General features: G+C 39.4%; 1 protein-coding gene across 7 annotated transcripts in view; it reads left to right on the forward strand.

Annotated features, from left to right (window-relative positions):
• DOCK3 (dedicator of cytokinesis 3) overlaps positions 1-22,792 on the forward strand; it is a 509,358-nt gene that overhangs the window by 366,035 nt on the left and 120,531 nt on the right. For all 7 annotated transcript variants that reach the window (XM_027585590.2, XM_027585591.2, XM_027585588.2 and 4 more), the window contains one exon: positions 20,606-20,687. In XM_027585590.2, coding sequence (XP_027441391.1) covers positions 20,606-20,687 — 82 coding nt within the window. The remainder of the gene's footprint in view (positions 1-20,605; positions 20,688-22,792) is intronic.

Raw genomic sequence — 22,792 nt, forward strand, 5'->3', positions numbered from 1 at the left:
AGCATCTGCCTTTGGCTTAGGTCATGATCTCAGGGTCCTGGGATCAAGTCCCACATCAGGCTCTGTGCACAGCAGGGGGTCTGCTTCTCCCTCTCCCTCTGCCTCCTCCCCCCCTCCTGGCTCATGTTCATGCTCTGTCTCTCTCCTTCAAATAAATATATAAAATCTTAAAAGAAAGTTCTCTTATTTAAAAAAAAAAAAAAAAGACTTCCAAACTAATAAGGTGGAGCCAAGGGATGAAATTGTAGTCAGCTTCCTCACCCTTGGCCATTTAAGGATAAATAAGTAAACTGGTTAGATAGATAGATAGATAGATAGATAGATAGATAGATAGATAAGAAATGAGGGCGGGTTGGATTTGGGCTGTCTTTTTTTTTTTAATTTTTTTATTGTTATATTAATCACCATATATTACATAATTTGTTTTGGTGTACTGTTCCATGATTCATTGTTTGTTCATAACACCCAGTGCTCCATGCAGAACGTGCCCTCCTCAATACCCATCACCAGGCTAACCCATCCCCCCACCCTCCTCCCCTCCAGAAACCACAGTTTGTTTTTCAGAGTCCATCATCTCTCCTGGTTCGTCTCCCCCTCTGACTTACTCCCCTTCATTCTTCCTCTCCTGCTATCTTCTTCTGTCTTTTAAAGGTAGAACTGTGCTGGTTTCATTTTTGGTATGGTGAAGTGAGCTCCTAACTGGCTAGCCCTCCCACAGTTACCTATTAACACTGGCTAAAAACCAAAAAACAATCACCCTAAGGTTCTGCAGAATGAACAAAAGCAGGCAGATATTGGAGGGGAGTAAAAACTTAGAGAAAGGAACCAACACATGGTGAATTTCCTGCTTTTATGGCTTTGGTCTGAGAGAATATCCTGGGGTAGCTAAAACTCCCAACAGAAACCCTGCCATATTTTTAGCCTGAGGAACCAAGATATGGAGCCTGGGGCAAGCATGACCACTGCAGGGAGTCTTGGAGAGGCGAGAGTAAGAGATGGACAATCCCAAATTCTATATATGAACTCTGCCCATGTCAGCAGGTGATCCCTGAAACACAAATAGGCAAGGCAAACTCAAGGCAGCTAGCAACTTAAGGCTAAAAGAAAACTGAGATTTGATCTCCATCAATCACAGGAGAAATATTACAGATTAAGTCTAATCAAGTTAATTCCTATTAAAATAAAAATACTAACTAACCCTCTAAAGAAGACTATAAAAGAATCAAGCATCTCCATAGCATAACAATTACAATGTCCAAGGTACAGTCCAAAATTTTGGGACATGCAAAGAACCAGGAAAACGTAACCCGTTCTCAGGTGAAAAGGCAATCAACAGAAGCCAATCCTGAGATAACTCAGATGTTGGAATTATCAGACAGGGCTTTTAAAGCAGCTGTTAGGGCGCCTGGGTGGCTCAGTTGGTTAAGCGACTGCCTTCAGCTCAGGTCATGATCCTGGAGTCCCGGGATCTAGTCCCACATCGCACTCTCTGCTCAGCAGGGAGTCTGCTTCTCCCTCTGACCCTCTTCCCTCTCGTGCTCTCTATCTCTCATTCTCTCTTTCTCAAATAAATAAATAAAATCTTTAAAAAAAATAAAGCAGTTATAACATGTTCAATGAGGGAATAAATAGTAAAAATCTCAACACAAAAATACAAAATACTTTTTTTAAATAACCAAATGGAAATTTTAGAACTGAAAAATATAATATTTATATTAAGAATATCTGGAATAAAAATATCTCTGGATGAGGTTAATTGAACCAAGAGATCATAGAGAGAATCAGTGAATATAAACACCAATATGAATTATCCAGTCTAAAAAAGAGAGAAAAATATTGAAACAAAGCAAAATAAACAACAAAATCTTAAGGTGACAATTTCAAAGCTCACACTGGAATTTCAGAAGAAGAAGAGAAAAAGAATGGGTCAAAAAAAGCATTTGAAGAAATAAGGGCAAATAACTTGACCAAATTTTGTGAAAGACACAAATTTACAGATTTAAGAAGCTTATCAAACACCCAACAGGATAAATGACACATCATTGTCTAACTACGTAAAACCAATGAAAAAGAAAATCTTAAAAGCTGCTAGTAAAAAATGCCACATTGCATACAGGAAAACAATTCAGGTGATCATGGGCTTTTTATCAGAAATATAGAGACCAGAAGACAGTAGAAAAGCATCTTTAAAGTGTTAAATTTTAAAGTGTTGAAGAACAAATACAAAATTATATAGCTAATGGAAAGGGTCTTTCAAGAGTGAAGACAAAATAAAGACATTTTAAGATAAGGGAAAACTAAGAGAATATGTCACTTGCAGAATTGCACTTCAAGATATGCTAACAGAGGTTCTCCAGCCTAAAGGAAAGAATTGGAGGGAAACCCAGATTTTCAGGAATGATTGAAGAGCACTGGAAATGGTAAATATGTGGATAAATATAAAAGTCTATCCTCTTAACTTAAAAAAAATACATGACTATATATGGCAAAAGTTACATTTTTTGAAGGTATGTACATGTGTGTACATGTAGTACATGTGACAACTCTAGCAGAAAGGATGGTGGGGAGTGATAATTTAACCTCTAAAGTTGAAAATTTTCTACCTTTTATGTAAAATGGGAAAATATTAACTCTAAATTTACCATGAATAGTTAAGGATATATAAACTAATGCAAAGAAGTATAGCTAAAAAGCCCATAAATAAATTAAGTGGAATTCTAAAATATTCTCGATAATGGGAAATTCCTAGGACTGTTTTGGTCCTTTGTTTTTTCACATCCTAAGCTACATGTTCATGGTTTCTTAAAAGCCAACTCCACATTAAGGGAGTATGATTTCAGGTATCATTCATAATGGCAAAGATTTGCCTCTGTGGCTAAATTTAATTAGTCTTTCTTAGAAAATTGCTAGATTATAGACGTCAAAATCATCAAGACACTAGAGAATAAAAGAGATAACTTAGAGTAGAAGGAAAATCCTTTGTGAATAAAGTGGCAATAACTTTTGAACAAGTTTTTCAACTTAAATTGAAAACGAGAAAATTGCCATGATACAAACAAATTAATCCCTCCCTTACTTCTTTTTTAGAGTATTATTCGTGCAGACCAAAAATGTTACAGAGCCTGTGGTGAACTGGTAACATTTATCAAAACTAATGACTTGCTATAAACTCTCAAGATGGACTTCCAGCATTAAGGCTACAGTTGCAAAAATGACTTTGTGTAGAATCTAGATGAATTCAGATAAAAGGTACTCTTTCCCTCATTTCTACCCCTCCTTCAAGGCCAAAGCCACAGGTAGAGTGATCAGCCAGGTTAGTCACTCCCACTCCTGTCCCAGCATCTACTTGGCTGCACACCTTGTCCTGCTCATTTCCACCAGTTGCTGGTTAACAGAAGACAGTCCTCAAAGGATCCACTGCTCCATCCTAGTCCAACAGATCATTTAAATAACTGCTGTAGGCTTCTCAAGTACAGCGACCGCAGATCACAATCTGTTAGAGCCAGTAGAAAGCATCTGTCAGAGATGTCAGGGCCCAGGTTGGGATATCCACTGATTGCCACGAAGGGCTTTGTTAAAGAAAGAAATGACTCAGACACTTGTTAAAGACAGTATGGCAGACTTTCAGGACCATTGCAATGGGTGTAAGGACCACTGCAATAGGATTTTGCCTTAGAGGAGAGAGATTAGATTACAACAAGGAAAAATGAGAATTTATAGCCAAAGAGCAGGTTTGGGAGTCAGTGGATGGAAAATTACATTGAGACACAACAACAACCATTGCATTTGGAGATTGTCAGGGGAGGTTTTAAATGATGCGTTTTAACCATTGGATAAGAAGAAACTTAACAGTTGATTGAGGAGTGAATGGGCAGTGCAAAAATGTAGAGGCAGGAATGAGGATACTCTGAAGAAGTTAGGTAGAAAAGAATGGCACGGCTGAAGGGGCTTTTGGAAGGGAGCATGAAGATAGGGAGAAGAGAGAGTGCAACGGAGCATGGTCCCACAGGGACTGGGGAGGAGGGGTGGAAGTGCCTGGAATCACAAATAAGTTGGATTAGGCTATGATAAATTTGGAAGACATCCATATCCAATGATTTTTGTTTTCCAGTGAGGCTTAAGGAAAAATGTAGGAAAGAAATAGAAGGGGGCACGAGTGAACATTCCTTCATTGCATATGATGTATCAAGCCCCATGCCAGGAGCTTTACAATGTCACCTAATTCAGTCCCTGCATCTACTCTGAGTATGAATGAACAGTCTGCTAGTGTCCAGTCCAAGATTCAAGTCCTTATCTTCCCCCTACTTTATTTCCATTACACCATATTGTTACAGGGTTTCATGAGAGAATAGCCAAACAGATTGCAGGATCACCAGAAGATAGAAATCAGGAACTTTTCAGGAGACCTAATCATAGTCATGGATTCCAGCAGCCAAGGGATCTGTACTTGATGACTGCCTACCATACCTTCCAAAAACAATAGGCAGATTTCTCCGTTAGCAATCCCCTGAGAAACAGATTCTTGATGCCTGAATGCTATATCACTGGAAGCACATCAGGAGCCCAGATTTAAGAGAAAAGCTGAGGGAAAAACTTACTGAGATCAAAATTAAACATTTATCTGCTCCAGAAACCCTGAAATATAAGTTGTTTTACTTCTTGGTTTGCTTTGAATTTTTTGCACTGAAACATCTTACTTCCATTAAGAAATTTGTGGGATAGGGGCACCTGGGTGGTGCAGTTGGTTAAGCATCTGACTCTTGGTTTCAGCTCAGGTCATGATCTCAGGGTCTTGGGATCAAGCCCCACATCAGATTCTCCAGTCAGTGTGGAGTCTGCTTAAGACTCTCTTTCCCTCTGCCCTTCCCCTGCACCCTGCAATCTCTCTCTCTCTCTCTCAAATAAATAAATAAATCTTTAGAAAAAGAAAATACATTTGTGGGATATATTAAGGCGTAAACTGATAAGGCTGAGTACCCTATGGATAGCTTCAGAATAACAGTTAACCTAGTTTATCTTAATTGGTTAGTGACATTTGTGTAGGGCTAAAAGTCAAAAAGTATGGCTATAGAGGAAATGGAGGAATCAGCTTGCAGTGAGCTCCCCACTGCCCAGAAGAGTATCTTGGTATCTCACATGGGCTTGCAAGATTTATGGATGAATGAAGACACAGAAGTAAACCAGGGAGAAAGAGTACAGGATCCTTTGGTACTATATTCTTGGAAGAATGTATGTGCACAGAGGCAGTAGACATAACCCCTTTACATCCTGCTTCTGAGGGAACACAGGGCTTCTGAAACCTGTCTGATTCCACGTTGAGAACTCCCCTTTAAGGCACAAACAGCCCACTCTGGGAACAGACCTGTGCTATCTTAGTACTTATGCCTTGGCATCCACCTCATTCCATCTGCCTGTTCTGGCTCCACACTCTGATTCTAACCAGGGTGTGGTCAGCCACGACCATTCTGTGGCTTTATCCCACTGCCCCTGAGGATAATTCAACCTACCCATGGTTCATCCCCAATCCTAGTTCTGCCTGAGATTCTCCTGCCTCACCCCTATAAGTCAGGACTTATCAGGATTCCTGGGCTTGACCTCTAAGGTTTGTCCTTGCCCTTGTCTTAAACTCTCTGAACTCACACTCCTGCCAGAGCGAGCCTACATACCTTACCATGGTTAGTGCTGCCAAATAAGCTGGACTGCTTAACCCCTCTGTGCTTTTATTTCCTCAACTATAAAATAGTAGTATTTGCCTTTTCTCTGCCATCATGGTGTGTGTGGTTGACTGTTCCTTGCCATATCTTTTCACAAGAATTTCAGGATCAGGTGATTCCTGGCCAAGAAACAAAAGCAGAATCATCACATTCCCCAATGGATTTGGATGAAAACTGGTAATAAAATCAAGTGCAACTCCAAGAGGAGACATTGGAGAACCACCAAACTGGGTCTATAAGGAATCACACATGAGATGGCATACGTATTTATGCTGCATGAAGGTCACTTGCTCATATGGTATCACTCTGTAAACATCACTACTACCTGACCAACAGATAAGTTTTGTTGAGAAGATGATCTTTCTCTCTTACTATGCTGCTACACCAGTAGGTTGGTTCAGTAATAAATATGTAAGACCTTTTGTTTGAAAAAAAAAAAGTAGTAGTGTCTCCCTAATTAAAGTGACAATGCAATCCCTAGAACAAGGCCCTGGAAGATAGTAAATCTCAGTAAATATTCACAGTTATCATCTTTATTATACATGTTTAAGTTTTGCTGTTGAATCTAAACATCAGTGTTCTTTATATGCTTTAGCTGGGCTTGTGAAAGACAGGAAGGGCAAATAAAGGTCGGTTGCCGCTGCAAAGATTCTTCCCACCACAGAGACCCTGCTTTTGCTAGACACCTGGCAGGCAGCCTTCCCTGGGACCTAAACCTAAGTAGCAGGATCTCTGCCAGCTTTGCCTGGGTGACAGGACAGCAGAGAGATTTCATGACAGTAAGATGTCATCAGAGCCCTATGGCAGCAGCAGGCACATTCAGAATATTCATTTATTGCTGTGAAGCTCTTGAGACACTTTAAAGCAGGAAAAAGCTGTGTGTGTACAGATAGGAGCCTTCTGTGGGGAAAACTACCCCTTTATTATTTCTCATTTTGCTCTCAGCTACCTTGGTATTTTAATTGTGTTGTTCTTATAAACATAAAGTCATTAGAAGTCAAGAAGATTTTATTAGGTTAAGTTTATTTTTGTTTAGTAAGTCTCTATAAGCTGTAAGCTTCTATGCTTGATTGTTTGAGGGTTGCAGGAGATACTGTCCCTGATACCTTGCAGACAAGGACACTGGACTTAAAGGATATGTTAGAGATCCCCAGGACAACCCCTATTGGCCATTCATTAGAAGGACTTTTGAGATTCAGCATATAGCTGTATTCATAGCTGAGATTTATTACAGTGACATAGGATACAGAGCTGGATCATAAGGGAGAACACAGGCAGAGCCTGGAAGAATCCATGTGCAGGCTTACTTATGCTTTCTCCTTCACATGAGGAGATCACACAGAGCACACTCCTCCAGCAATAAAAATGCAGCAATATCTGTGCAGTGTGTCAGCCCCCAGCAAGCCCATTTAGAGACTCAGCACGCAATGTTTATAGGGGGCTGTCACATGGGCAGCCTTTGCTTACCATATAAAAATTCCCAGAAGGGAAACAAATGTTCAGCATAAGCCATAGTGCCCCACAGAAACAGTCTAGGCACAGTGAGCCACCCTTAACGGTTGGGAACTCTTCAAGAACCAAATTCCCAGATGCCAGCCAAAGGCTGACCTTGCAAGCATACCTTTCTAAGATAGCAGTCTCAGGCATGCTATGTTAACTCTCTTCTGCACAGAGAAGGTGTCACATATGTACACACCAGCTCTAATGCTAGCCTGTCAGAGGCACTGCCATAAATGGTTAGATGTTAGCAGAGGAATAGATCCTTTCTGACTGATGGGGCCATAGAAGCCTCCATGACCCTACATGTTTGAGCTGGGCCTCAAAGGATAGGCAGGGTTTGCACAGAAGAGAGAAGTGGGGAGATAGGATGCAGTGAAAAAAGAATACTTTTAGAGAAATGCAAGCAGACCCATCTGGCCTGAAACAAGGTATGTTGATGGAAATAAAAGAATTTAGGGAGACAGGAAGAAGACAGATGCTAGAAGGTCTGGACTGCCAGGTGGATGCTTTTAGGAGCTTCATCTACAGAGCTGGAGCAGCACTGAAGGTTTCTTTTTTAAGAAAGGAAGTCATATAGTTCAAGCTGTGTTTGCAGAAAATACATATAGGGGTGATAATTCAGGCTGACCTGGAGGTTGGAGTGCCTAGAGATGGAAGGCTACCAAAGATACCTGGACACATTCCCAGAGGGCCTGGGCTTCAGAATCTGCCCATTCATTTTTGGCCTACCTCACTCTATAGTAGATACATACAATACGTGGAAAAGGTAAACTGACTATATACTATAAGAGTGCCCTCTAGTACCTTGGCTGGCAGGCCAGAGATAGCTAAGTATGTCTTAGCATGTGTGGTGAGTTTGTGCTACAACGCTGTAAATGCAGAGAAGAGATTATGTTTACTGAAAAATATTGTATAGCCTACACTGATCAAAGTACTCAGAAACTGGGCGCCTGGGTGGCTCAGTTGGTTAAGCGACTGCCTTCGGCTCAGGTCATGATCCTGGAGTCCCGGGATCGAGTCCCGCATCGGGCTCCCTGCTCAGTGGAGAGTCTGCTTCTCCCTCTGACCCTCTCCCCTCTCATGCTCTCTCTCTATCTCATTCTCTCTCTCAAATAAATAAATAAAATCTTTAAAAAAAAAAAAGTACTCAGAAACTGCCAAATCCCCATTCCAAGCCTGCACAAATATCTGGCTGCCTCGTCCCAGCCACAAGCACAGGTAGAGCAAATCTCTGACCTTAGTACACCTTCTTTCATGAGACTGCAAGTACCCTATGCACATATCTAGCTTTCAAGGCTGCCCCACTCTCAACAAAAAGTTCGAAAAGGGCCAAAGGGCAGACCACATGGGACCTGCTCACTGCCATTTCTTTATAGTCTATCTGACTTCCTGGATTCTTGTCACATATCCCTGGCTATTGACGTCTCAGACTGTCTCACTTGGGCCATGTGCAGACCATAGACTTCCTTATCTATGCCAGGTTTTCAGAGGTCAACTTACCTCTCACATGCCCATTTCTAAGCTTTAGGGACTGAGAACGCCTGCATCCGGGGAGTGCCATTCCTAGATCTGGCCCCTCTGAACACCTTTCCTCCAGCCCTCAAACCCCACCTATGTATACTGACTCTAGTGTTGCTAGCCTTATAATTTTGTTCCTTGGAATAGTGCTGCTATGCAGTAGTACAGAATCTTTTGTCCCAGTGACCCCCCCCCCCCACAGACCATGTAGAACTTTATAGGATGATAGAAATGTTCTGTATATAGCAGAACATTATGGTGTGCCTGGTAGCCACTAGCTTCAGGTGGCTATTTAACACTTAAAATGTGGCTAGTTTGAGAAGTGAATTTCTAATTTTACTTAATTTTAATTAAGCTTAGACACAAATAACTACATGCGGCTAGTGGCACTACCATATTGTATAGCATAGCATAGAACCTGGTAGGCTGAGTGATCTGCTGAACTGGTTGTGCTGGATCATGGCAGAAAGGATAGATTGAGCCTGTGTGCACAGAATACCTAGAGGAGGGAAAGACATGAAGCAAAAGAGGAAAATTAAGAACAAGAGAGTTGTTTGTAGTCTCAGATGTATACATTTGTGTACATTTATAGGTATGTAATATTTAGAGACATGTAGCTACTTTCAAGTGGTTTATTTCCTTTTGAGCAATATTATTATTTTCACCATTTAAGTATATATCAAGAAAGACAATTGGAATGAGTACAGGCTTTGGAGAATCCAGACATGAGTTGAAATCTTGTCTCTATACCTTATTAGCTGTGTTACTACAATATTGGGTTTTAAAAAAGATTTTATTTATTTATTTATTTATTTGAGAGAGAGAGAGGAAGTGAAAGAGGAAACACAAGCAGGGGGAATGGGAGAGGGAAAAGCAAGTTTCCTGCTGAGCAGGGAGCACAGTGTGGGGCTCAATCCCAGGACCCTAGGATGATGACCCGAGCCAAAGGCAGATGCTCAACTGACTGAGCCACCCTGGTGTCCCTATAATATTGTCTTTAAAATAATATCACTAGGGGCTCCTGCATGGCTCATTAAGCATCTGACTCTTGGTTTCAGCTCAGGTCGTGATCTCAGGTTCATGAATCAAGCCCTGTTTCTAGCTCCATGGTCAGCAGGGAGTCTGCTGGATATTCACTTTCTACCTCTCCCTCTGCCCCTACCCCTGCCCACTCTCTACCTCTCTCTCAAATAAATAAATCTTTTAAAAAATAATATTGCTAATTGTCCCATATTAAGGGAGAATAAAAAAGAATTTGACATAGTTACATTGTTCCTATATTTTAAACTTCTTGAAAAAAATTAGAGCTTTTAAATACTGTCAAAGTTTTAGTACTTAGGAAATCTTTATTTGCTGTTGTTCCTTGAGATTATCCCTGGGCTTCTCAGCCTTATTCTTTAAAAGAAAATGTCTAGTAAAATGTTAGATTTATTTTTTTATTATGTTCCGTTAGCCAACATATAGTACATCATTAGTTTTTGATGTAGTGTTCAGTGATCCATTATTTACATATAACACCCAGTGCTCATCAGAGATTTAAATACTCATTTGGCTTTCAAGTTGGCTCAGTCTTCTAGCTTCCACTCAGAAAACAATCAAGATTTTTTCTATTTCTCCTGTGTATATTTATTTTGGTTTCTATAGGCTCTGCTATTCCCATCAGGATTCCCTCTTGACATATAATATGTTAAACAGAAAAATTTTGCCTCATTGAAACACAGAAGCAGCAGCAGAAATAGTAACAAAAGAACAAGTTAATAAGTATAAATAATGTATATTCTGGTATCCGTAAAGGACTTATGTAGTTACAATATAGGCCAAATCTATAGGAGAGAGAGAGAGAGAGAGAGAGAGAGTGTGTGTGTGTGTGTGTGTGTGTGTGTGTTAGAGCAGACCATGAAAAACCTCAGGCAAATGCTATGATTTTTCTTCTATATGTGAATATATATTCTTCTTGCTCTTTCTCATGCCCAGCAGAGAAAAATATGTGTAGTGAGTAAAGGAAGGAAATTTAAAAGACAAAATGTTCACATTCTGAACAAAGAGCTAGAAAGAACAGAACAAAAGATTATCATTGTAAATGTAGGTAATGAGGGAGGAAGGGAGCAGGGTCAGGAAGATAGTCTTTCCAATGACAATTTGAAGTACTCCTGCCAAGTTCCTGCATATCACATGAGGTAATGTATGAGAAAATGCTGACAAACTCTATAAAGTGTGGTACACATGGTGATAACTGCTGTCATCCTGTTCAAAATCTTGGTGTGTGTTTATTCCATTTCCTTTATGCTGTGTAGAAATTCTGAAGCATAACTGCAAAGACTGGAGAGTTTCATGCACTGAATTCCTGGAGAGAGTGATGTTTGCTCAAAGTGTGTTTTACTTGCAGTCAGATCCTACTAGTGAGAGAGTGAATTTTTGAAGTTATCTTTTTCTAGTTAGTAGACTATCCATTAGGAAACACCATGATTGGACTATGTTATGTGTGGTTTTTCATAAAAGATAGTCATTTTTCTGTATTACTTACTGCCAAGACATTGTTTTTCCCTGAAGCCTTAGAGAGCAAGCACACTTTAGCATTTGTTTAAGTCTTTCTAGTTTGCATAGTAAATAAATTGGGAAACATTGTAATAAATAAATAGGAAAACATTGGATCATGTTATCAGTGATTTGCTCTTAAATGCTTTATTTTTCTATGATAATGCTTGGCCATATTTTTTTCTCCCTTTATTTTTTATTTTTTTTATTTTTTTATTACCATATAATGTTTGTTTCAGGGGTACAGGTCTGTGATTCATCAGTCTTACACAATTCACAGCGCTCACCATAGCACATACCCTCCCCAGTGTCCATCACCCAGCCACCCCATCCCTCCCATCCCCCTCCACTCCAGCAACCCTTGTTTCTTGAGATTAAGAGTCTCTATGGTTTGTCTCCCTCTCTGGTTCCGTCTTGTTTCATTTTTCCCTCCCTTCCCCTATGATCCACTGTCTTGTTTGTCAAATTCCACATATCAGTGAGATCATATGATAATTGTCTTTCTCTGATTGTCTTATTTTGCTTAACATAATACACTCTAGTTCCATCCACGTCGTTGCAAATGGCAAGATTTCATTTTTTGATGGCTGCATAATATTCCATTGTGTATATATACCACATCTTCTTTATCCATTCATCTGTTGATGGACATCTAGGCTCTTTCCATAGTTTGGCTATTGTGGACATTGCTGCTATAAACACTGGGGTGCACGTACCTGTTCGGATCACTACATTTGTATCTTTGGGGTAAATACCCAGTAGTGCAGTTGCTGGGTCGTGGGGTAGCTGGATTTTCAACTTTTTGAGGAACCTCCATACTGTTTTTCAGAGTGGCTGCACCAGCTTGCATTCCCACCAACAGTGTAGGAGGGTTCCCCTTTCTCCACATCCCTGCCAACATCTGTCGTTTCCTGACTTGTTCATTTTAGCCATTCTGACTGGTGGGAGGTGGTAGCTCATTGAGGTTTTGATTTGTATTTCCCTGATGCCGAGTGCTGTTGAGCACTTTTTCATGTGTCCGTTGGCTTGGCCATATATTTAAGTATAGTCAGATAAATTACGAAGTAGCATTCTTTCTATACACTTGATGAAAGTGTTCTTAGCTAAATTGTTTTTTCAGCATTCATTTATTAATTTGTTTAGCATTTCTTTTAGAACTACTAGGTCTGGGTTATTCTTGGGAAGTTACAAAGGACCTATCTATGAAGGGTGCATTTGTCTACACCAGACAAAAAAGAGCTGTTCCTGAATACAGAGAAGCAACCACTGTCCTAACATTGCTTATTTGACGTCAAGGGCTAGCATGGTTATTTTCTTATCACACTTCAGACTGCTTGACCTACAGCTGACAAATATAAGTGTGCTACTTCTGTAGACCTTAGAGACGTAAGTAGCAACACATAGAAGGCAGGGTCATTCCCTCCATGCCCCAACTTCCCCACATGGTTGTACAATTTTCTTAGAAGCGTTTTGACTTGAATGTTGGAGACAGCAAAGATGACCTGTTGTGCTGTCCTGTCAGCAGAACCTCATCCTCTTTGCACCCCCATTTATTCATCTACATGTTTTTATTGTTAGAATTGGGAGCCTGATCCTGGGATAAAAGCATAAATCATTAGAGTAAAAAACAACTGTAGCTTTTCACATAACTGATCATTAAGTAACCAGTTATTTTGATTTCATGAGAAGTACATGATTTCTAAAGATCCTTTAGGGGCTGTATAATTAGAAAAATGCTATTATAAACATTCAAGAATATGTGATAACAGGTTTACTCTTGTGTCTCTTTTGCTTTAAAGAACATGAAAAGAATCTATATCCTGGGATTGTTTGTCATTCAAGTCTCTGCTTCCAAATCAGGCAAACCATTGTTCCCATCACCTCTCAGTCTCCCGGGTCAGAGTGCCATAAATGTCAAACAGACTAGGTGTACCAGCAGAACTGGGATGAGGGCTTGGCATGAGTTTTCTAATCAGAGGGGTCAAGTGTTCCATGTAGGTAATAGGGATTATGGGGCTAGCTGGATTTCCTTCAGGCAGCACCTCTGGGAGCCTATGTGACACAGACACTGTGTGTCTCTAGGGCAAGATGTAGTTTGCAGCATTACCCATAGAAACCCCATCCACTCCTGCACCACTTTTTTTCCAATGAGCATTTAATAAGATGAAATACAGATAAAGCATGGGCTTTGAAGTCAAACAGATTCAAATTAGAATTCCAGTGTCACTGTTCTCTCTCTACTTTTTGATCTTAAGCCAGGAACTCTGCCCCTCTGACTCTGTTTCTTCAGAGATGAAATATCTGTTATGAGGATTAAGTACAATTAGGCAGGAAAAGAAATACTTTAAATAATGCCTGGTGCATAAAAGATACTCATTCAGCGGCTGCTTCTGCTGCTATAGTAAGTTGATGACTACCCAGAGCTTCATCTCCCACCCATGTCTTTTCCCTGAACTTCAGACGTGGGCTTTGATCTGCCTGTTTTTTTGTTCACCTACATATCCCACAGAGACTTTAAATTCAGTGTACACGTCTGAACTTTATATCTTTCCTGGCTGACTACCACAGCCAATCAACCGCTCACATCCATTCTCCTCTCTTCTGTTCCCAAACTGCATCATGGCTTGCTGGAGCTACTCCAGTTGCCGTTGGAGTATTTTCTATGTTACCAACTTGCTTTCAACCCTGTGGCCCAAGTGATCATTCTAAAGACTTAGGACGTCAACACTGCTTCTCATAGTTGAACTTTCCGGGCCTTTCTAAGGCCCATGATGGGGTTTTCCAAACTTTCTAATCCTAACAACTAAAACTTTTTTTATCTTTTACATCAACATGGTTGGGACTGGAGGAGATTATGCTAAGTGAAATAAGTCAAGCAGAGAAAGTCAATTATCATATGGTTTCACTTATTTGTGGAACATAAAGAATAGCATGGAGGACATTAGGAGAAGGAAGGGAAAAATGAAGGGGGGGAAGTCAGAGGTAGAGATGAACCATGAGAGACTATGGACTCTGAGAAACAAACAGGGTTTTAGAGGGGAGGGGGTGGGGGGATGGGTTCGCCCAGTGATGGGTATTAAGGAGGGCACGTACTGCATGGAGCACTGGGTGTTATACGAAAACAGTGGATCGTGGAACACTACATCAAAAACTAATGATGTATTGTATGGTGACTAACATAACATAATAGAATGAAATAAAATAAATGCAGATTCTTGCACTCTCCCCAGAAGTCCTCTGAGTCCTTTCCTCTAGAAATTCTGATCCAGAAGACCTGGGATGGAGTCCAGAAATCTGTATTTTAATAAGCTGCCAGTTACTCCTGATAATAGCCAAGTTAGGAAAACCCTCACATATAAGTCCCCTCTGGATTTGTCTGCTCTGTGTTGCATAGTACCTTTGACCACTCCCCAGTTCTCCAGTGCCCTCCTAACTCATGCTTGGAACCTTCCCACCATCAAGCTGCCTCAGACCTCTGAGAGTCTGCACTTGGAGCACTCTCCTAGAATCCCCTTCTCTCCATCTCTAACTACCCCTCACCAAATGCTGAAAGCCTAGCAATATTGCAAGAATCCTTTACAGTATCTCATTTGAGCAGCTTATCTCAGTAGAACTTGTCAGCAGCCCCTTTCTCTGTAATTATAGCATTTTTCACATTATGTTGCAATTTTGAGTTTATGTGTGTCTCTCTTCTAGTAGACTCAAAACCTTGAGGATAGGGAGGGACAATTTCTCTATTCCCAGTTTCTAGCTCAGTTTCTGAAATATGGTAGAGGCTAATGAACACTTGTTGAATGAAAAGGAGGGAAGAAGGCTGGAAAGAATCCTTGAATTGTAATAATAGCTTTAAAAGTGTTCTTTGGAGCCCTGAAGTGTCTCAGGGACAGGTGGTGATTAGGAGAAAGGCCTAAGTAGGGAGGATTCTTTCCCCCCATCCCCCCACCGCCCAATTCAACCAAAGTAGCTGTCTTTATCAATTTTTCATATATTGAACAGTGTGAGGTTTTGTTGAAAAGAAAAGCTGATACTAAAAATAAATTTGAAAACCACAGTACTGATTTGCCTTTATGAAACCCCTTTATGCATTTCTGCTCTTGTGCTTCAGAATGAAGTGGGAAAACTTGAAGAACTTGAGAAATAAAACCAAGTGATCTAAATTGGAAAATGAATCTGTGATGAAATACTAGAGATTTTTTAATCTGTTGATTGTGCTATGTACTATGGCCTTGGGGCTACTTGTCTGTTTTTAAGCACCTGGGAGGTTATCACAAAAGAGATGCTAAGTAGTTGCCATCCATCTCCACAGAGGACCAAATGAGAAACATGAAGATTAAAATGAATGAGTTACGAGAATTCTTCTGAAATTATATGAGGAGCATGCTTGTATTTCCAAAACAGAGTCTTCAGGAAATATTCTCCCTAAGTATCAGAGACTATCTCTGCCTCAACATAGGCTGGCATCTTATTGGTGGTCACCGAACATTTGCTATAGGGGTGCATGAATTGCTATCCATGGAGATGTGTATGAATGTATGAATTAAAAGTTTCATAAGATCAAGTGATCTTAAAATTAAGATACTATAAGACTTGCCACAGATTCAAATTATGGAATTCATTTGTAGCAACTTGCCCAATAATATGAAATTATGAAATTAATTTAACTTCATATACTGTTCATGCGTAGCTCATCATAAAAACAACTAAATATGGAGACGTTCTCTTATAATGTTGCTTATTGAAAAGTAAGAATTTAACACCATCTCTTTTTTCTTTTAAAAGAATTGGAGTTTTCTCGCCCATATTGTTTAAGAGAAAACCTGACCTGTTGCTCTCATATAGAGGATGTTTGTAAAATCTCATGAATAAATTTTACTCTTTTGGCCACAGTTCCTTTCATACCTTTGGGAAATATGAGTGGTTGCTGTAGCTCTCATTGGCAAGAAGATTCGATCAGCATTTATCAAACTTTGCACAGACTCCATTGCCTTACATAAAAGCAGCTTGTGGGGTCAGATGTCTTCGGTCCCATTGGTACCAAACACATAATAACATTTTAAGCCTCTGAGAACTTCCAGAGGGTAAAACCTTGTTTAACTGTGTTTAATGCAGTATTTTCCACTTTTTTTGACCACTTCAGGAAACATTGGATAGGTATTTGCCTTCAAATAGTTTGAATGTTAGCAGAAAGCATTATTTGTTTATCAGACCCATTGGAGAAGCTAGCAAAACAGGTAATAATTAGATGTGTACCCAAAGCCCTATGAAATGAGGAAAAAAAAACAGTTATTTTCAGTTTCACAAATTGTGAAGGCCAGGTGAAACCAGAAGCATGAAAGGCTCTAGGACATGTGAAGGTCTTGTGGGCACAATGAAAACTCAGGGACCTCCTCCCACTCTTGAGGAGAAAGGGAAGTTCTTGGGTTCTGTAGGGCCAGCAACCCTGTCCACTCGGGAATTTGTTTTATGTACCCTTTTATCTTTGGACCAGAGCTTGATGTAGCCCCTCCAAACCATATACCCTTCTGTGGGTCTAGCAGCTCCAGCAGCAGTCTGCTTGGTAGATGTCTGTCCTTGAGAGATTGGTAATGTGATAGTGAGAGCAGTTGCAGGTGTTCCTTCAACAAAGAATGTAGAAGTAATGATAAATTCTCTGGAAAAGACATAAACTTCCTAAAAATGTTTCTCTACTCATATACCAAGTTAAGAGCTAACTGAGTGGTTGTTAAGTGCATATATACATGTTAGTTAGGATAGATAACTACAGTAACAGAAAAATGTTACTTTGATGCTCTTATTTCCTATTTCTCTGATACACCTCAACTTTCTATTACTAAAACTACTAACTTATTTGTATCTATACTTGTTGTTTCCTCCTTGGTTCTTTCCTTGATTCTCTGAGTTTCCCAAGGAGGTGGGAACCTCTTTTTCCTTTGCCAATTATTTTTTCTCTTTCCTCTGTCTTCAGTATCTCACCATCTACGAACATTGTCCTATTAGAAGTAAATGTTGTTGGGTGTACCCCATCCTTTTTTGAAGTCAGGTTGTTGAACTGTAATTTACATGTAGTAAAATTCACTCTTTTTAATACATAGTTTGGTGAGTTTTGACAAATTATAGTTGTGAAATCACCACCATATTCAAGAAGTAGAAGATTTCATCACCCCAGAAAGTTCCTTCATGCACCTTTGCATTCAATCCCTGCCCTCCTTCCTCAGCCGTGACAGCTCCTGATCTGGTTTCCTTCCTTATAGTTTTGCCTATTCTAGATTATAACATAAGTGGAGACATACAGTATATGGTCTTTTGTGATTGATTGGCTTCTTTCACTTAGCATATGTTTTTGAGATTCATCCATATTGTTATACATATCAGTAGTTCTTTTTATTGTGAAGTAATACTCCATTGTATAGATATTCTATTATATGGATTGTCCATTCATCTCCTGATGAACATTTGTGTTCTTTACAGTTCCTGGCTATTATGAATAAAGCTGCTATAAATATTCACATATGGGTCTCTGTGTGGACATAAGTTTTCATTTCTCCTAGGAACAAATACCTAGGAGTAGAGTGATTGGATCATATAATAAGTGTACGTTTAACTTTATAAGAAACTGTCAGACTGTTTTCTAAACTGGTTATACCATTTTGAACTCCCCTCAACAGTTTATGAGAGGTCTAGTTGCTCTACATTCTCACCAACCCTTGGTATATTTAGTCTTTAATTTAGCCATTTTAATAGGTGTGTAGTGGTATCTCACTGTGCTTTTAATTTGTATTTCTTTAATGATTAAGGGTGTTTTCTTGAGCTTATTTGCCATCCCTGTATGTTCTTTGGTGAAGGGTCTATTCAGATCTTTTGTCCATTTTTAAATTGAGTTGTTACTTATAAAGAACTCTCAGAACTCCATAATATGTTCTTAATACAGTCCTTTCTTAGATGAGTGTTTGTAAATATTTTCTCAGTCTATAGCTTGTCTTTTTACTTTAATAGTGTCTTCCCAAGAGAAGATGGTTTTAATTTTGATAAAGTTCAATTTATCATTTTGTTGTGATTCCTGATATTCACTTAATAATCTGAGATCAAAGATTTTTCTCTTTTATGCTAAATATGGAAATACAAATGTGAATAAAATACACAAAGGTACTTGTCTTCATTTTTCTCCTGTATTTTCTTCTTACAGTTGTATAGTTTTAGCTCTTATGTTTAGGTCTATGATCCATCCAAGTTACTCTTTTGTAAGCAAGGATCAAAGTTTAGTCTTTTTCATATGGATTAGTAAGCACCACTTATTGAAATTACTGTGCTCCTTTACTTAATTTTGGTGCATTTATTGACAATTAATTAAGTATAAACATATGTATTATCCCACATGTTAATAAAGACCTCCCTCGGGGCGCCTGGGTGGCTCAGTCAGTTAAGCATCCACCTTCAGCTTGGGTAGTGATCCTAGGGTCCTGGGATCAAGTCCTGCATCAGGCTCCCTGCTCAGTGAGGAACCTGCTTCTCCCTCTGCCCCTCACCCTTGCTTGTGCTCTCTCTCTCTCTCTCAAATAAATAAATAAATGTTTAAAAAAAAATAAAGACCTCCCTCAACCCAACATGCCCATTCAACTATAAGTTTATGACTTCTACCTTTCCATAGCCATTTATTAAAGAGTAGCCTATGGGATGCCTGGGTGACTCAGTTGGTTCAGTATCTGTGTTCTGCTCAGGTCATGATTCCAGGGGCCTGGGATTGAGTCCCATGTCAGGCTCCCTACTCAGCAGGGAGTCTATTTGTCCTTCCCCAGCCACCCACCTGACCCCACCCCCAGCTCCTGCTCTTTCTAGCTCTCTCTCAAATAAATAAATAAAATCTTAAAAAAAAAAAAGTAGTCTAGACTTACTATTTCTGCCTCCTCACTTCTTACTCCTCACACTGGCCTCTTTCTCTACCATTCCACTAAAACAGTTATTGCAAGAATCACAGTAGTCTCTGTTCTGAACAGCCAGGGGACACTCTTGTGCTTGTCTCATGTGTTTCTCACTAGCCTTGGACTTCACTGACCTCTCCCTCCGCTTTCAGACATTTTCTTCCCTTGACTAACATAGCATCCCACCTCCTCCTTATTTTTCTATTTGTCCTCATATGTCTACTTTGCTAGTTCTACCTCTTTTTTGCTAACTATCAACGTCCCTCAGGATTCTGACCAAAGCCGTTTTTCCTGCTCCTTCTATGCACATTCTCTCCTTGTTGCCATCCAACCCCCTGGCTGAAAAAAATCTCGTTTATATCTGGCCTAAATATTTTTTGAGCTTCATTTCTGCATATTTAATTGTCTACCAGGACCACAAGCTCTATGAAAAAAAGTACCTTGTATGTATCTTGTTCACATTTGTAGTCCCACATTTAGCACACAGAACTTAATAACTATTTGTTGACTAAATGAACAAATGAATACATGAACAAAGTAAGCAACCTGTGAAGTTGATATTATATCTTATAATTCTAGGACAATATTTTAATATTGACATATATGTGGTGAGTACGTGACTGTGGGCACAGGAGAAATAAATTACTTTCAGAATCATATACGTGGTCTTTGCCATGGCTCAGTTTTCCTGTTGCAGTTGATGGGGAGCCTTGTGATGAAGAGGTAGGAAACTGAGTCTGGGCAAGAGTGAGGGAGTGAGGAGACACCTCTCCAGATGTCACAAACACTGTATCTCTGGTTTTTTAATTCAGTAACTTACTTCAGGAGCTAACTTGTGTTGTTTGTGGAATAAAATGTTTTAATAGCCCTATTAAATTCTGATCGCAACTTTAGTTATAATACATTATTTCTCTTTGACTTTTTGCTCAAATTTTTCTAAGTCCCTGTAACATTTTTTTTCTTATTCCTGAAATGATTCTTAAGCGTTATATAGGAAGATGTAAATTGGGTAATGTAGATTTTTTTGGCTGGAGTATGGTGGATATTTTTATGATCTGAGTGTTCACATCAGAGAATGTATATGCTTGTTATGGGCCTAGCATTATGACTGGAGCTTTCGGGGTATTTGGAAAATAATAGAAGATAGTCTTAATTGCTCCTCTCAGGGAGCACACACCTTTAGGGAGATAAGAGTCACTACCAGCAAATAAACAGCAACAGCTGTTAGGCAATTTGTAGTGTCCATTGCATGCTGCTTGGCAAGAAAAATAGTGTCCTGCCATTAGACACGTACTTTTGGCCTTTCCTGTCACTATGAGCTGTTCTGAAAGTGTTTAGGGCTTCTCTATAAATGCCCTTTTTATTTGTTCTGGAGCATGTGGTCCCTTACATTTTTCTGTCTCTCTCTCTCCTACATTTCAGTGAGCGGTTTCTGGTGAGACTGAACAAGAATGGTGGGCCAAGGAACCCAGAGAAGATAGAACGAATGTGTGCCCTTTTTACAGTATGTGCAAATTCTCTTTCCCTTCTCTGCTGTTGACTCTACCCAGGGGCCTGCTATGTGGATATTGTCACCCTGGAAACGAGCATTTATTCTTACCTCCCCACACACTGGGGAGATTAGGACTTGATTTATGTTTCTATCAGGTTTTAATGAAATATTTAAAGAAAACTGAAATCAGCTATAGTTTTTAATTGATTTTTTATTAAAGAAATATAATCAAGTACCTTTTACTAATATAGATTTTAGAAGCTATTTAATATAACAGACAAAATCTGAAAGAAGTCTTTCTTACTATTCTTATTCAAGGCCACTGGGAATTTCTCTGATGTATAAGTATAGTTTCTCTAAAGGCATCCACCAAATTTACAGCTTTGTAGTTTTTTAGTGAGTGCGTATAAAGAGAGACAAACTAAGTAGTTCTTCTCTCTCACATACCAAATAGAAGGTCTTTTCCTACTATGATCTATGCTTTCATTTTTTCCGAATAACCATGCTGTCATTCATGGTCTCCAGGATCACAAACGCATCAGCTCAGAGAAGATGTAATAATCTGCTTCTAGAAAGTGCTCAGCCTCACAATACCACATTGCCTTGTGTATTCTTCAAGTTGATTCTGATTTACTAAATGTTTTTTATTTAGTTAAAAAAAAAAGCTAGTGTGCAGCTTTGTTTATTTCAGTTTATTTATTTGCTGAAGGAGAAAACAAGACTGTGTTACAATTTTAAACTAGTTTTGACTCTCATGGAGTCTTTGATCTGCTTCAGTGCTACTGAGATACATTAAGACCCATTAACGCCCGGAGGTGTGATAGTCTCACAGTGCTACTGCCCTGGTGTGGGGTGCATGACTGGTGGGTGACAGGTGTCTTAGAGCTTACAGTGTGCCTCTTAAACACAAATGGGATTTAGCTAGGCATCTTATATGTGACTTTCTCTGGAAGATAAAACTGGATTTTTTACCTGACTTCTTTGTTCATTTACTACAACTTTATCTTTCAAAACTTCAAACAACGTTACTGCAGAATCAGAAGCCACTTTCACAGGGATAGCTTCTATCGAAAGTGCTCCAGATGTACAGAAACATTTGTAAGTTTAGTTAAGCTAAAGTGATTTTTTTTTTTTTACCCATCTTTGAGCTCAGCATTCAAACCTTAGGAGATAATACTGGAAGAAAGAGCAGGTAAAGCAGACCCATGAAGATAGTTAAGGGAATTAAGATGGTTTAGTCTGGGAAAAGCAACACTGTTTCTTCAGCAGGAAAAGAACAAGGGAAAGCACAAGTTGCAGTTAATGGGATTTAGGTTTGAATATTGGGAGAGAGCTTCTGAAGTGAAAGTGTCTAAACATTGAGATGGTTCTCTGGGGCCACCTTTCTGAAAACAGAAATAGAAACAAATGAGACACCCATCTGTCTAGAATGCCTCAGTGATCTTAGAGGTTTTTCTAGATCCTGGTTCTCTGATAAAGCAGCAAAAGAAACCATTGCTTCCTTGTTCTTTGGCATTGTGGAAACAGAGCTGTGTGCATGTGCTATCTTTGAATATGATGAGTACAGTCCTTGTCTCTTGAAAAACGAACTTAATTATGATGATATTTGAATGTAATTACAGTAAATCAAAATTTTCATTTTGTAGCATTTTAATTATCTATATGGGCCCAGAGGCCTACGCTGTAGCTGTGACTTGATAAATCAAAGATGCACATAACATTCCTGTGCTCTTATTCTGCCACAATGGGAAGACACAAGGCTGCTAAAAATACCACTTCTGTAGTTCCCTTTGTGGTACAGCCCTGGATTGTTTTTTAAGATCCTAAAGAGTGATTTGAGAAATTTTTACAAAGCACATGAAATTTTTTCACAAGATTGTCTTAGCCAGGATTTTCATGTCTTACTTTAAGCTATATGAAATAATAATTTTGGTGGAAACTATTTTCTCATCTAAGACTTGAGTGCCTCCTGTGGGCTAAAGGAGTTTTCCAGATTGACATACGTGCTACAGAGTTTGAGAGTAATGCACAAATATGCAGCCACAGCTGTGGTCAGTACCAACCTGATAGCTTACCTTAGCAGCAAGAAGAGGGAAGCCTACAAACTGAGTGGTTTT

This window comes from Zalophus californianus, chromosome 1, assembly GCF_009762305.2.
Source record: "Zalophus californianus isolate mZalCal1 chromosome 1, mZalCal1.pri.v2, whole genome shotgun sequence".
NCBI lineage: Eukaryota > Metazoa > Chordata > Mammalia > Carnivora > Otariidae > Zalophus > Zalophus californianus.